At 37.2% G+C, this 16,092-nt stretch overlaps 1 protein-coding gene across 1 annotated transcript; it reads right to left on the bottom strand.

Moving 5' to 3' along the window:
- Positions 1–8,755: 8,755 nt before the first annotated feature.
- plek (pleckstrin) lies at positions 8,756–14,476 on the bottom strand. The gene is made up of 9 exons (XM_085296663.1): positions 14,342–14,476; positions 12,004–12,159; positions 11,289–11,470; positions 10,906–10,997; positions 10,619–10,803; positions 10,388–10,492; positions 10,037–10,120; positions 9,440–9,509; positions 8,756–9,335 (listed from the first exon to the last, which is right to left on the bottom strand). Exons 1-9 carry the CDS (start codon positions 14,381–14,383, stop codon positions 9,196–9,198), a joined length of 1,056 nt encoding a protein of 351 aa, XP_085152789.1. The 5' UTR covers positions 14,384–14,476; the 3' UTR covers positions 8,756–9,195.
- Between the last annotated feature and the right edge of the window lie 1,616 nt (positions 14,477–16,092).

Here is a 16,092-nt window from a genome sequence, read left to right as displayed (position 1 = left end):
TAAAGCAATGAGTTTGCACAATATTTTCTGGTAGTTAATTACATTTTTCTGTGTACTGGCTACTACTTCATGTTGTTTTATGAAAAATTACACTTTCACTTACTTTTTTTTTTAAGATCACAATTCATGTCCCCATCAATTTATACCTAAAATGCTGTCCTTTTCAAGGAAAATGAAACCAGAAAAACATCATTACTTTTATACAAACTTGATGCTAATGACGTCGTCTAACATCAAAAATTGACAACCTACTTGAGAGCTGTGTCAAAAAGCCTTTAGCTTCCTTTTTAATCGAACGTATCAAGTGCAGTCATCTTGGCTTGCATCACTGGTAATCCAAATGAAAAACAAAAACCTTTCAAAACAATTATCATTAAATCAAATCCTGTATATAAACACATTTTGTATTACATTGAGAAAAATGCGATTCGCAAAACCTTAAAAAATGTATCCGTTTCTTTTTATCTTTCAGGCAGTATATTGCCTCTGTTTTTTTTTTAATAGGTAATCCTCTGCATGTATATTTTTTTCTATTAATTCACTACACTTCTTCATTTCATATGGAAACATAAAGGTTTCATCTTTAGATTAACAGGTAAGAACGTCTTGACAGGAGCTGCATGTTCAATTGACAAATGACCATTCGATGTCAAACCTGGCCTGTTAACCTCACGTCTTTTGGATAGCAGATTAATGCAACGTTTGTCTGGATGTCTGCTTCCTTATCCTCAAATGACCCACAGCTTTGCAGGCAGACATCCTGGGACAGCAAATCTTTGGCTAGTCATGAATAATGATTCTGATTTTGTGCTCACTTGAGAACAATTTCATCAGCAGGGTTCCTTTAAGAGCTTAAATGAGGATCTGTCTATTTGTCCACCCGTCTTTAAAATACAGGCTTGGAGGTGTCTCTAAAGAGCATGGTCTCTTAAGAGGGCTGTGTGAAATGAGAAATATTTATTTTTAAGAACAGTTGCTGTTCGTTGGTTGTGTGTGCGTCTGTGTGTGTGTGTTTCACTTTTACATGAACTTTGGTAACTTCCATTTAAATTGTACAGGCGGTTATATAGCTCATTCCCTGGCTAATGCCATCCGTACAGTGAAGGATAGCTGTGGTAGCATCATCATGTGGGTGTTGCTTCTCAACTGCAAGAAAAAAGAGAATAGTGAACAAAGAACGAGGTCAAAAACATCCATGTACCTGTTTCATGAGGGACACCGTTTGAGATCATGTCAGGAGTTTATCTTTCAGCACAGCAATGAGTTTACAGTCAAGATAATACTCAATGGCTTCAGGACACATTACTGATAGTTCTCTTCAGAGTGACTAATTCTTGAAGATGGCTATTCACAGAAGCTTACCATCAAATTTCAACAGGCTTGACAGGGTGTGCCTGGAAGAATGGGACACTCTACCAAAAGTATGTAAAGCTCAAAGAAACCCACCTAACACGACTTGAAACTGTTGTTATTGCCAGTAGAACTTCTGCAAATTACTGAATTAAGGATCTGAATCCTTCAATGAGAAATTACAGCTTTTGATTTTTAGTTATGATTTTTTTGAAGGTTTTGTGACTATGTTACTGTAGCTAACTAGATGTGGATTGATGAGTAAACCGTGAATTTTATCAATTTAAATTAAACATACATGTGTGCACAAAGTGAACTGGTCTGAAGCAACTGTACAATGGAGTAATGAGTCTTAAGTTAACACAATATAACTCTAATAAGCATTTCATTACATGACAGGATTACATCTTGCAGATCAATATATCACTGTTGACTTCAGCCCCACCAGGCACAATCTCGGGCAGGAACTCATCCATCCTTCTGTGTCATTAGTTGTTATTGTGGCTCTTCCATCCCACAGGACTGCAATAATGATGACAGCCTGTCAAGGTCAAGAATTAGTCACTCCGGAGCATGAGAGACTATGAGGAGGATGAGTACACAAAACAAAACACGTACAGATTCTCGTTACTGAGATACTGATTAATTCATCCCATCAATAACAATCTCAACAGTTAAAATAGGCTACTAGTAGGTCCAAATTCTTTGTCAGTCTTAAATCAATTGCAATCACTGTGCTAGAGCGAAGTCTTGTTGTTAACCATGGAAACAATCTGCTTATATATTAGATGAATTACTTATGAAGTGTGGACATAGTTTTCGTAGATAGAGAAGTCTAACTTTATGACATCAGCTTTGTGTCATGGCAAACCTGGTTTCTTTGTACTAAGAATCAGCATCAGTCATTTACTGTGACCAGGACAGATGCAGTACAAATTAGATGAGCCTCTCTGGAATCACAGACAAGACCCCAGAGTAATGGAAAATTAAGTGTATTGCTTTTCAGGCTTTGGAAATAGCCTCTTCTTCACCCCGGGGGTAAAAGGAAAATATAGTTACAGACCTCGCTCCTTTTTCACAAAGGTGTCTTACCGAAAAAGCCGATAGATTTATTTCTGTACAGCACTGCATATCCCAATAAATTCAACTAGTGACAGATTTAAAAAATTAAAAATATATATATTTTTTTAGCCATCTATTCATTTTTTCCTCTTAGCCAATTCAGGATTGCACTGAGGGTGAAGCCTGTTCCAGCTGCCATAGCGTAGGAGGCAGGGTACACTCTGGACAGGTCACCAGTCTTTGGACTGTGGGAGGAAGCCAGAGTACCCAGAGAGAAGCCATGGAGAGAGCATGCAAACTCCACACAAAAGGTCCCAGTCAGGTTATTAATTCAAACCCAAAACCTGCTTGCCATGACTCAACGGTGCTAAAGTGCGATGATGTGCTGTTTGACAGGCAAGGTAGGACTCTGAGATAATGAAAATGAACTAAACAAGGCAGTTTTATTTCTGTAGCTTGAAAACTAAAAAATACCAAAAACTCACAAGAGGTGGAAACTAGGAAACTTGAAAGCTACAAGGGAAACATGGAAGTCACAGAAAATAGGTGAACGCAAGGCAAAATAGGACAACGCAAAAAATAAATAGAGGAAAACCAAGGACTTAAATACACATACAGGAGAAAAACAGGAAGTGCAACAGGTGGGAACACACCTGGAAGTAATAACAGACCAAAGAGACAGAGGAAGTAAAACTGAAAACAATTCACACAGAATGAGAGACTATTAAAATGAAACAGCAAGTAACAAACACAGAGACACAGACTAAGACACATGACTGACAAATGAGACAGAGAGGAATAACAAAAAACATGGAGAAAAGACTGACTACCAAGGAGACTCGATGAGACAAAGACAGACTGGACACGAAGAAGGGAAATCAAACAAGAACCAAAAACTAGAAACATGAGTAACAAAACTCCGAGGCTCTCAAAAACTGAACAAAAGTATTTTATAATTCAAAAGAATAAATAACAGTCCAAACAACTCGATCAAAATCTAAACCCCCGAATATGCAATAACCCAAAATCAAAAGCCAAATCGCATAAACACAGACACACAGCACCACCATGCTGCCTTTTTATTAAGATACATAATACACTACTGAGATAACTGCAGAGGACCCCAGGATCAATAATTAAGCAAATAAATAGTTAAATGAATATTTTTAACTTAAGTTTTTCAAGTTGGAAGGTGGTTTTAGACGCTCATGAATAACTACAAAAAAATTAATAAATTATACAGCCACTGACAGTGTTAATTTTTCATGTAATTTTTATTTATCTATTTTATTTTTCAAACATTTTTCCTGAGTCTAGATGATGGTTCACCTATAAACTGTTATATGGTGGGAACCTTAAATCTGTCCACTTGTGGTTAGTATAACATTCATTTCTCTCAGCATCTCATCTTTAACCTAATTTCAAATAGAGTTGGGATGCTGTGATAAAAACTGAATTAAATGATTTTAAAATAATTAAATTTTTAATTTTAAAAAAGTAAACAATAAGTATAAAGAAATAGGTGATAAAGGATTTTGCAATCCAAACATTAAAAGAAAACCTGTTTGTTTACCACTTGTTTTTTTAATACTTGTGAGCCCTCCCTATATCCCCAGGCATAAGTGGCTTGCCTCAATTCCTTGGTTTCCTTTCTCACCCTAAGCTCCAAACAAGAGCACAGGCAAAAAGCAGAAATGCCACTATGAGACACTGCACACCCGTGCACTGTTCCTCTTCACTGAAAATTATCCAAATAAAGGGTGTTAAAATCATTTTACACTCCCTACACAGTAATGATACTCTAACTTCAATTTTTAGTAAGATGCACCAAATATTGTCGAGGATACACTAATAAATGATTTATGAAGCTAGGAAACTCATTTCAGGATTTTATGCAGACATTTTAGATTTAACAAGAGCTTTGATGGCTATTTTTTTATTTGGGTGAAATTACAGCTTAGAAAGGAATAGTGAACAAAAATTGATTTCAACATTTCATTCATTCATCTGTTTGTTTACAGTATTTACAGAAAAAAATTGAGATGAATGAATGGCATGGTGAGTATTATACTTAGTGTCAACCATGCAGTGAATGTGAGGGAGTTTAAATGAAGCTGTCATGCTCTTTTCATTAGCAGTTAATGGATCCCGCCTTTAGGGAAATTCAGTCATCTGTAGTATGCATACGCGGGGGTGAGTCTTCTGTGAGCAATTATTCAGTATTTCTGTTCTGTTGTTATTTCTTCATAAAAGTAGAGTGCACTTATAGTGCTCTAGTGTTGCTCTAGTCTTGCTTACCTGACATGATTAATAAGCTAAATACTCCTAGAATCAACATGCATACATTGCTTACGTGTATAGTCAGTAAGGCGATAGTGCTGCCTTTGAAGTACAACCATTCTGGCCCTGCTGAAAGTCTTTCGTAGGAATTTTCTGTTGAGGCTTTTATGACTTGTTGGACAGTTTGACATTTTTGACGCTGAACTGCAACAAGTGTCAAATTTCTATTTCATCAAGTATGTGTCAATTTCCAATTTGAGTTGTCTTGTTCCTTGAAGATATCGTTCCACAAAGAACAAAACATATCATTTACAGTACAAAATGTGGTGATTCAGACATCAGAGCCTTTGAAGTTAGTACAAAGAAGGCACATACTCATTTTAAATGCTGTTAATAAGGAACAGATCCAATCTTGCACACAGAGTCTGTTGAACGGTTGATGGAAGATGGGCTTTTATTCTGAGGAGCTTTGAAGTACTCCACCTGGGCAGAGGCTTATCCACGATTTAACAGCAGGGTACAGATCCAATCTAAAAACCCATGTTATTTGAGAGCAGACTCATATAAAAGACTCCTCTTGGGGAGTCACTAGTAAATGATGGGGTAAACTTTCTTTCACACTGGTCAAAAAGAGGCACTTAAAAAGTCTGTTTGGCCAAACTCAGGGATGAGTCATAAGCTTGATGTGCCTAACACCTCATAAATGTGGATGGAGATGAACTTAAAAATACTATTCATGAGCCAGAGTAAGACTTTTCATTTCCCATTTGACATTAAACAATGAAAGTGGTCTAGTTCCTCCAGGTTAGTTTGATGGCAGTTGGAAAACAGTCTCTGGAAAGACTACAGGTTCAGGAGTGCTTTGAAACGCATTACTGTACAGTGCTTTGTCTCAGCCAGGCAAAGCTCAAAGTCTGTGTGGTCATTCGTGTAGTTGAACTTTAATACTCTAGTACCCTTAGATGTATGCTCTGTAATATATCTTCATGGTTTTGTTGTCCAACGATTAAATGTGTCTAACTTTTCTGTCACACAGAAAAACGATGTGAAAATCAGTCACTATTTGACACCAGACAAACAAAGGTGTGATTTGAAAAGATGTGGAATTACTTGCATTAAAACACAAAGTTTGGCTCTTTAATCATGCTGATACATACAGTAGAAGTAAAAAGCCTGTCTCCCCTCTCACATTACAGCATGCCAGGTTAAAACTTTCCATACCCTCGGGTTCATTGCTGACATAATGCCCAAAGAGAGTTTTCAAGTACATCCATATTAGATAGGATGGGATTTGAGGAAATTGTGTTTTCTTATGGGTTTGTCTTTTTGTTGATTTATTGCTCCCATTTCACATTTTATGAAAGCTTTATAGATTTTTCAATTCAATTCTTTATTTATTTGTCACATGTAGTTATAACTAGTACAACACACAGTGAAATGTTTTTTCCGGCTAAAAAGTACTCCCCCCCCGACTGTGCATCTTACTAAACTTATAATAAAAAAATATCTATATAAAAGTATAAAAATGTATAATATCGTGCAAAATATTACGCTGTAATAGTTAAGAGCTATAGTGTACGTATTTACGTAAATACAGATGTAAATGATAAAATACAAATAAAAATAAGGATAAAACTCAAAAGAAAATTATATACTGTGTATGGAATTGTCCATCATGTTGTCCGATTTGTGTTTTGATTGAGGAGTCTCACTGTTTGTGGGTAAAAACTCCTCCTGAACCTTTCAGTTCTTGTTTTCAGGCTACAGAGGCGTTTCCCTGACCTCAGTGGCCTGAACAGTTTGTAAGCGGGATGGCTGGAGTCGTTAGTGATCCTGATGTTCTTTTCCTTGAGCTTTTCACATTGTCACACTTTGTTTCTTAGTGGAGAGGGAGGCATTAAAATCCCTTAAATGAGTTAGTAAATGAAACATTTACCATATGATTACATATGATGTACGTGTTATATAACTTTACTTTACCCTGTTGAGTATTTTCAGCTATTTATATGCACCCGCTTCAGATGTTGTCACTCCATTCAATGGGATGATTAACGTTGATAATGCCCATTGAATGGACCAAAAACATCCGAAGTCAGTGTTAATGTATTGTATATCCAGCTTCTACAGTGAAATTGCTTCATTATAACCACATCGATTGTTGGACTTTGTATCTGTACATAAGAATTTCATGATGAAAGAACATTCACATAAATGGCATGCTGCCTCTTCTCAGTGATCACTACCTTCCACTAGAACTGAAAGGATGCTTGTGTTTTAGTGTTTTGTTTTGACCACCACTGTTTGCTTCTTAAAAGAGACTAACAGTGGGGGATTTAGAATGATGCCTTTATTGAATTGTTTGTGGGGTTTTTTTTGTTCTTTTTTGAAAATCTAGTGAGGATGAGAGGTTTGAACTGGCAGTGTATTGTAAAATGTTTGTGTTGAGGTGTTTTCCCTAACGAATTCATGGCTCTTTACTGCTCTTAAAACACTGACTTTCTGTGGAAAGCGTTCTGAGTCATTTTACTATACTCAATATGCTTACTGCTCCAAGTCAACATATGCGACTCAAAAACTTCCACTGATTTCCAATTAATCACGCCAGTCTTATAGATATTACACTTGATTGTTTAAATACAGTGTTTACTATAATTGCATTTAAAATATAGTCTAAGGGTTGTTAGTATACTATTGCTTTATACATAGTTCCATTTACTACAAGGTGCATAAGTGCGCTTTATTAAACAGCTGAGCTTCAGTCTTCCATCTTTCCTTCATAGAAGCGCCTGGTTATTTCTTATGGGGACAGTATTAAAAGTTTAAGTGTATGTAGACTAACGTGATTTCAAAGCATAGTGATATGACCATTTTACACCGAACACAAGCTCCCACAACTGACTGATAACAAAAATATAAAGTTGATATATAGCGCCCTCTTGTGTTAAAATTGTAAAACAAACATATGCAGGAAGCTACAGTTAGACATTCTGTTTTTATTATGAAATGTTGCTTTTGCTGATTTATCCTCTCACCCTCTCTTAGAAATATTAAGAAGAGAAACATGCTCAAGTACTTAAAGAAGCACCAGGCTCTGTGTCAAAACAAGGATATAGTAATGACTTGAAAGGGGAACAGTTGAAGCCAAAGATTGTACCTAACCCTCTAGTATGGCAATGCTTCACTGTACTGTACTAAAAAGACATGAAGACAGAAAGAAAATTAAGAAGCAGTGACTCTTGGTAGAAAGGAGAAAAAGTTGTCAAAGCTGTGCAGTCCTGCGCTATAGAATTAAAATTAAGAGTAAATTGTTCATTTAAAAAAAAGAGCCTAAATGGCCAAAGTAACATATTTTATTGAGTCAAATTTATATCAAAGACCTGCAGCTTCATAGTTTTTGCCATTGTTCCTTTCCGTTATGGTAACGTTGTCTCTAAGTGACACCTCAGAAAGCATTGTGTCAAAAGAGAGAATGCTATGTCCCGTGTAACACAGAAAAATGAAACCACAATCAGATAGGTTATTAACATATTTGTAGTTTACATAAATGATATAAACCCAAGTATCAAGGTGCCAGATAAAGGGCCATCTCAAATACCACTAATCACTCCTGAAAATAAAATGCTAGATGGTCTGTAGTGGCGTATGCTGCTAAATTTGACTTATATGACAGGGATTTTAAAATAGAATGGCAATGTTCTCACTTTCAAATAGGTCTGAAATAAATAAGCATTAGTCCAGCTAATATAGACAAAACTAAAAAAAAACAACGAAAAACTAAAAAAGCCTTCATGAACTCATCAGTTTAGCCGTTAGCACTAAAATTACATTTCTGAATACACATAATAGTGTACGCTTGTCGTTTCTGTCACTGATAAAGTGTCTCATGTATGCAGCAGGCCTGTAAGCCACAACGTGTGAAACTGTGAAGGTTGAAAGTGATTCGGAGTTAGTTCACGCTCAGGAACCAACTGTGCTCGTGTGATAGCAAGAACTGTCTCCGGCTTTTGAAGGGCAGGTTAAGAAGGAGGAAATCAAAAAACCACAGTGGAGTGAATAATAAGACTCAGGAGGAGAAAAAAACCCAGTTTATCTTTCATACTATCTTAGCCTTTATCTTTTGTCATTTGGTGAGACTCAGCTGTATCGTAGTTTTACAGAATAGCATATTTAAAATAAATAGATATTTGCAATGTTATCTAATTATAATTCATTCTATTTATTCCTCAGCTCATTTTTACTTTGCTATCATATCTTCGTGTTCACTAAAATAGAGTAAACATTGGTTATGACACTTTATATTAAATTTGACTGTCTTTAGTTACAGCAGAAGTGATGTTTGCAGTTTGATAGTGTGTAGAGAACTTTATATTTCAAGTTCCTCTAAAACAATTAAAAACTATACAAAAACGTGGGTGACAGAATATAATTACAGAACTACCAAACTTTTGCATTCGATATGCCGCTGCAGCTGTTACATATTCCCCTGCTGCTCCATGCTATTTGTTATTTTCCGCTTTTTGACACCATCTGTATTGCTTTGATCCACTCCTTTCTTTCTTGGTCTGTAGCAGCTTGGAGGAAGTAGTGAGTCTCGTCTGCAGTGATGATCTCAAATAGGTTGCCATCAATATCTTTTTTTTTGGCTGAAAGCATTGAAAGACAAGGTGATGAGTTAAAGGGGATGACGTGAAGACAAACTATTAGAAGAAAAGCTACATGTTTATTGCATGGCGGCAGTCTCACACACCATCAGGCACATAGTCCACAGCTGTGACCACCGCCCCACGGAGGTGGATTGAGCCCAGAGGGTCATCAGCCTGACAAGAAGAAAAGAAATTAGAGGAATATAACAGAAGGAAGACAACTTGTGTAACTAGGGAGGGGTTGTTTCTAAACGATTACCCCTTATTGTTTCAGTTCTTTAAATTATTTTTACCGTTATTATTTTGAGCGTAAACTTAGAGGAGAGCGTGCTTTTGCTGTAGCAGCTCCCAAACTGTGGAACTATCTCCCTTTAGAGATTAGACAGGCCACTTCCCTACCTGTTTTTAAGTCACTCCTGAAAGCCCACCTCTTTATGGCCTTTGTTGGTTTTTAGTTTTCAGTTTTATTTTTGTTGTTTTTAGTTGATTCTATGCTGTTTTATCTTGTTTTCTTTTATAATATAGGGCTGTTTTAATTTTTTATGTATTATGTATTTTATTTATCTATTTTTTGCTGATTTCTGTTATTCTATTGTTTTTAACTTATTTTCTGTACAGCACTTTGGTCCTGTGCAGGGTATTTTAAAGTGCTTTATAAATAAAATTGGATTAGATTGCATATCTCCAAAATCAGTATTTACCTTTGCAGGATCGTAGTAATGTATATAGGCAGGGTCATCTCTGAGTATGAATTTTCGCACCTTCCAGTTCTTCCGTCTATGTCCCTGTGACAAATAACACAGTTTGAGTTATCAGATTTTTTATTTGATTGTATCACTCAGCAGCGAACACAGGTTTCCTCTTTGAGAGAGTGACACGACTGCTGGAGGTTACTGCTATCTTTATCTCTGTTTTGAAGGATGTTTTGCAGCAAGACAAATGACAACAGTGGCTTCAAATCGGGAGACGTCTGCAGACTTTGTAGGTCAACTTTCTAAGAGTATAAGTTGCAACAAAGATGCTGGGAACATTTTTCTTGTTTTCTGATTCACCTGTTTAACCAAACAGCCCTGTTTTATGATGTTTCCTCTGAATTCTTCCTTTAGAAGAACATCTTCATCACTGGAGTAGCCTTCACAAAAGAAGCCACTGTCTGCCTGCAAGCACAACAAAACAAATGTATATATATTTATAATATACAATGCTTTTGCCGAGTCCATAAAGTCTATGTATAATACAGTTAACATATTGTTAAACGGCAGTGTTTGCTCAGGTTAACTTACAAAATAATAGAGAGCTTTTGTCTCATCTAAGAAGGCTGCTTGCTCTCCGCTTTCTGCTCCCTCTTTTGATAAGTCACCTGCAGGCTGGAGAAAACCCTCATTCATGAGCCCTGTTGCCAACATGAGTGCCTCAGGTCTATTTCTCGCCTTTTCCTTTGAAATCAGCCAGTCTATCACCGTTGCACCTTTGCAAAAATGGGGAAACGAAGAAAAATGGTGAGAACATTTGAAGTTAAAAAAGAAATTCTTGCACACCTGTTACATCAACAAAACTGAGCCAGGTGTACCGGTGAAGCAGTGGTTGAAGACTCGATTCTCCTGTTCCAGTTTTAACTCTTTCACGCCTTCATCCTGGTTTTTCATCTCTGTGTACAGCGCACTGGGGAAATAATGAGAGTGCTGTCAGTGTTGCTTCTTCATTCTATTGAAGTACAAGCACTTTACAGCTCACTGAACCTCACTGAAGTAATGATGTTCCAGTAATTTAGCCGTTGTAGCTAGGCATGCTGGGATATCAGATTTCACATTTTGTATATATGCTGTACCCTTAAAATAGGTACTGTAATCTGATAGCAAGTGTTTATATAATAGACAGACAATTACTGTTAGCTGCTGCTGTAGTTCTTAAAGTATAATGAATAAAATATTAACACAATTTAACACAACATACGCTAGGTTGACTGTTTCAGGCAGGCGAATGGAGCGTCTGGTAGACTTTCTGGCAAACTTTTTTCCCCCTTGGATGCAGGTTATGGCTCTCTTGATGTCCTTGACCCAAAGCTCTCTCTCCTCCACGTATGAGGCTTGAAAAAAGTGATCTTGCTTCTTCTCAGTGGTTATCTTGAAAACCAGCTAAAACAAGCATATTTAGTCAGTCTAACATTTAGATGGCATTGATGGTCTCAATTTGAATCTACCTTTTAGTACTTTTACTGTGGAGTGTGAATAATGAATAATCTCTACATCTAACTCTTTAGAACTAGTTCTTAATACATTATATGGACAAAAGCTACTCCTTGTAATGTTTGAATTCAGCTGTTTTTATTCCCACTGCCACAGTGTATGAAATCAAGCACTTAGCCATGCAGTAGGCCTCTACAAGGTTTGAAGAGCTCACTGAAACAGGATGCCTGATTGCAACAAGTCAGTCAGTGAAACTTTCCTTCTTCTTCTTCTTTTCCCCGGTCAGCTGTGAGTGGCCTTATTGTAAAATGGAAGCATTTAGGAGTCACGACAGCTCAACCACAAAGTGGGAGACCACATAAAGCTGCAGGGTGGGGTCACTAAGTGTGCAAAAGTCACCAATGTGCCAATGACTCAATAACTGCAGTTTTTGAGTCAGTAGTTCCCACCCTCTTTTTTTCCATATAGCAACATTTTCTTACCATCCTCTTGACAAAATCCTGACAAGGGCTGCTCAGTGTTGCTCCCTTCAATGGGATCATCCCTTTAGGTGAACGGTCTGTTTTCTTTTTATAGAAGTCCACTCCATCTTCTGACAACACCACCCACACTGCACTCCAGGAGTTTAGCAATGTACCCTGAGGATCAATAAGAAATAAGCTGCTTTAAGCCAAAATGCAAAATGCAAAAAAAAAAAAAATTATATATATATATATATGTGTGTGTGTGTGTGTGTGTGTGTGTGTGTGTGTGTGTGTGTGTGTGTGTGTATATATATATATATATATATATATATATGTATATATATATACAAAATAAACGTATTCTTCCACACACCATCCTGCTTAGAATTACATGTGGTAACAGCTATGTAATACTTTGTATACATTTATTTTTTAAATGTAAAACACCATGCCTTAAAGGCCACTGGTCACTTATATAAAACAAACCAAAGTGTCACCTTTTCGTTTAAATAATGTAGCAAGAAGAAATTTAATTATGTTTTGATTTTGAATGAATTCCCTTAAATAAACAAATAATCATATGTCCCATGCGGACTCTGATCTAAAGTGCAACATTAACAAGCACGCTTAAAAAGGAAAGCAGGGTATACTTTCTTGGCCCCTTGTTTGTGACATGTAAATGCAGAAATGAATCTGCAGCTTGGGGAATCTGTTAGTAGACTGCTTTCACTTTGGGTTTGTGCTTATAGATGTTTAATTTCACCTGTTTGGGTTAAGACAAACCATTATATCTGTCAAGCTCGCAGTGTTCTCTGCTCCATTCACTCCTTAGGGAACTAAACTTTTAACGTGTGATTTCATCATGCCAAGATCTGAAGACCTTTTCAAAAGACTTATTTAATTATTATTTAACAAATTATAATTAACTATTTAAATTATTTAACAAAATAGTTAAATTAATGAATATCATCCTAAAGTGGTATAGTTTTCAATCAAGTGGCCTTTTGTCCGTGGGGCCAGATGATGAAGTTCAATGCAAAATAAGCCTTTGAGTAGCTCTAGAATTTCATCACAGGAAAAGACTGCACACATTTGACTCGTGGCAATAACAACGCCTTTTGGAATTATGTGCTCTGGCCATCAAAAATGTAAAAGAAAATGTTTTATTGAAAAATAAAAAGGCCATAAAAAACCTTTCCAGATTTAACATCAGCACCCACATTGTGGGCCAGAATACAATGCAGTGAGTTTCCATTGCTGAGGCATGATATGTTGGCGGCCCAGTATTTTTGTCCATATAGTCTAAATTTAGATATGTCATCCATGAGACATGGCTATGACTAACACCACTCGCACTGTCATACATCTTTCATAATTGAACAAGCGAAAGGTCATCATTTCTACATAGCTGTTGTCATGCACGCTGAAAAGAAAACCAGTGTCACAAAACTTAAAACACTTCCTGAATGGCCTTTGATCAGCATTTCAAGTGTGTGGAAAGAAAAAAGTCACACCTAGACACAAAAAGAACAGTGTGCTGATGTACCTACCAAATGTATGAACGTTGACATTCATAATAAATTCCATTGTGCATGCAGGAAATGGCTTGTCATCTAAGTGTGTGAATATTCTTCATAGTGATTGTGTAGTACATTGGAATTTGTCTAGTCGTTACATCTTTTCACTGGTTTTCACAGCACTGTTTGATGACAGCGCATTGCAAATGACATTGTTTCAGGTCATATATTCAAATGTTCTCTTTGAGCGACAGTTTATAAGTAGAACAAGGCCACAACACATTCATGTTTTACTTCGTGTTGTAAACAGAAGTAGGAACTTGAGTCACTGTTGCGACTACAGAACAGAAATGTGCAGTTGACTGTCATGAAGTACCTTTCAAGAAACTTGTATCGCTGTTCCCGATTGAGTAAAACAATGTTAGTTTTTTGCTATTCCTGAATGACATATTCATTGTCTTTTTGTGAAGTAAAGCTTTTTCTGCAGGTTTCCTGATTTCCTTTTCAAGTGGCTGTTCTTTCATCTTAGTTTGAAACCTCAGAAGTTGCCCTACCCTTTTTATTCAAATTGTTGTTGTGGGTTTATTTTTCTTTGAAAATTATTTTTTACTTAAATTTAGTTATTACACTGAATTGACAATGGATAAAAAAAATCTAGTCTTGTCATTCCCTCAATTTTGTTTTTGTTTCATTATCAAAAAATAATGAAACAAAAACAATAGTATTACAGGAAGTAACAATAGTATTTTATACTTACTTTATCAATACTTTAAAGAAGCTCTGTGTTCACAAAGACAATGGTAAGAACTTTCTGGTAGTTTTCATGTAGTTATTCTTACCTTTTTTACTAAGTATCCCTCTCTGATCTCTTGTGGCTCCATCACGCTGCTGTCTGCTGCAAATGTGACTCTTGTCAGTAACTGTCAAAAAAACACCCTCTTATCCATGTCAGCTCTCTCTCTCTCTCTCTCTCTCTGTGTGTCACTGTCAAACCACAAAGAACAGCGTACCATGAGCAGGAAGTTGTGCTCTTGGGTGTCTGCCAATAAAGACTGGTCAGCTAGCTTCCTCTTCTCTGCGATATAATTAGTTTGTGCTGCTCTGCTGAAGTGTCTAAATTTTATAGTGTTAAATTTAAAGAGATAGCATTGGAGCTCTAATAATAGATGCCCTTGTTTGCGTGTCATTATGGTAAATTTCTGTTTCTATCCATTTCAACAGAGAAGCTTGTACTGGTAAAAGTATTTGTATTCAGCTTACTGTAAATCTGCTGCATTTAGAAACCTTCAAACCAAAATTTTAAGCCATTTTTGCTGTGTTAGTCAACTTGTATTTCCCCTACTGTATTTCTGTCTTTTTTTGTTGTTGTGTTCTTTCCCCACTGTGTTCCTTCTTTGTCTTTTTAACACTGCGTTGAATTTGTCGTGATGTCCAGCAGCAGATCAAGTGGAGCAGAGGGAGGACCTAATTGCTGACCCGTGGAGAGCAGAGTTAACAGAAGGTGAGCAGTTTGTTCAGGCTGGTTGGCAAAACACTACAAAAAAAAAAAAAACAAACTAAATGAGGAACTAACCATGAAACAAGCCAAAACCAAAATGAGGGGATAAAGTAGTCGTATTACCAGCCAACTCAAGAACAATGAACAGAATTTTACTATTTTATGGCTCAGAAACAAAGTTTTCCAGCTGGGGGAGAGCATCTAGGGAAGAGGCAGTCTTGGCAGGAAGGATCATAAGGAACCCAGCATCGGCTGATGTGGCCTGGGAAACAGTGGAACCTCCAGCGGGCTGGGCAGCAGGCCCTCCGGCAACCACCAGCAGCCACCGCCCATGCCTCAAAATTTTCATAAACAAAATCTGCTGGGTCTATTCTGATCAGGGCATACTGTCATGATCTCTGGCAGCAAATCGAGTGGAGCGGAGAGACGACCCAAATGCAGACAGTTGAAGACCTGTCTTAACAGAAGGACAATGTACACACTGCGGGGTGATCAGGGAAGTGGAAACACATGGGAACACAAAAAGTTGATTTTGTTCATCTGGACATAACATTTTCAGTGGGAGGCCTGACAAGTTAGACCTGTGTTGTGCCATCCGCTTAGGCAGAGGCTGTTTGGTTTTCTCGACATATAAATCATTTCAATCCTCCTGGCAATTACTCTGTTTGTGTCGGGGAACCCAATCCTTGGGGTGGACCAATTTTTGGCGCAGTGTGTTTTGGGAGTTGAAAGCTACAGAATGTTTAGAAAAAATACTTCTCAACTGTTCTGATACTCCTGACACATAAGGGATCACTAAGGGTTTTCGCTTAGACAGCAGTTGTCCTTCTTTCCTGGATCGGCTGGAGCTTTCTTTAGGTGGCTTCCCGGCTTTGACAAATGTCAAGCTGGGATCATCACGTCTACTCAGGGCCTTTTTGAAGTGTTTTTGCTCTTCGCTGGCCGCTGTATCTGTGGGGATGGTGTTTGGTCTGTGTTGTAGCGTCCTGATGACACCCAGTTTGAAAGATGATGAGAGTCAAACCTTAAATACTGATCTGTATGCGTTGCTTACAGTACACATTAACTTTTAAATGTCCCCCATTACTGACT

Source organism: Mchenga conophoros, linkage group LG13, assembly GCF_057382185.1.
Source record: "Mchenga conophoros isolate Kocher_MC1m ecotype Shallow Benthic linkage group LG13, M_conophoros_male_GT1.1, whole genome shotgun sequence".
Taxonomy (NCBI): Eukaryota; Metazoa; Chordata; class Actinopteri; order Cichliformes; family Cichlidae; genus Mchenga; species Mchenga conophoros.
This window is presented reverse-complemented; position numbering and strand designations above follow the sequence as displayed.

What these genes read in the sequence shown, in the direction of transcription:
- plek (XM_085296663.1), bottom strand. Translation starts at nt 14,383, where the DNA reads ATGGAGCCACAAGAGATCAGAGAGGGATACTTAGTAAAAAAG. An exon ending in CCTGAAACAGTCAACCTAGC is followed by an intron (nt 10,998 to 11,288) that starts GTATGTTGTGTT and finishes TTATTTCCCCAG; the next exon opens with TGCGCTGTACACAGAGATGA. An exon ending in CAAAAGCTCTCTATTATTTT is followed by an intron (nt 10,493 to 10,618) that starts GTAAGTTAACCT and finishes TTGTGCTTGCAG; the next exon opens with GCAGACAGTGGCTTCTTTTG.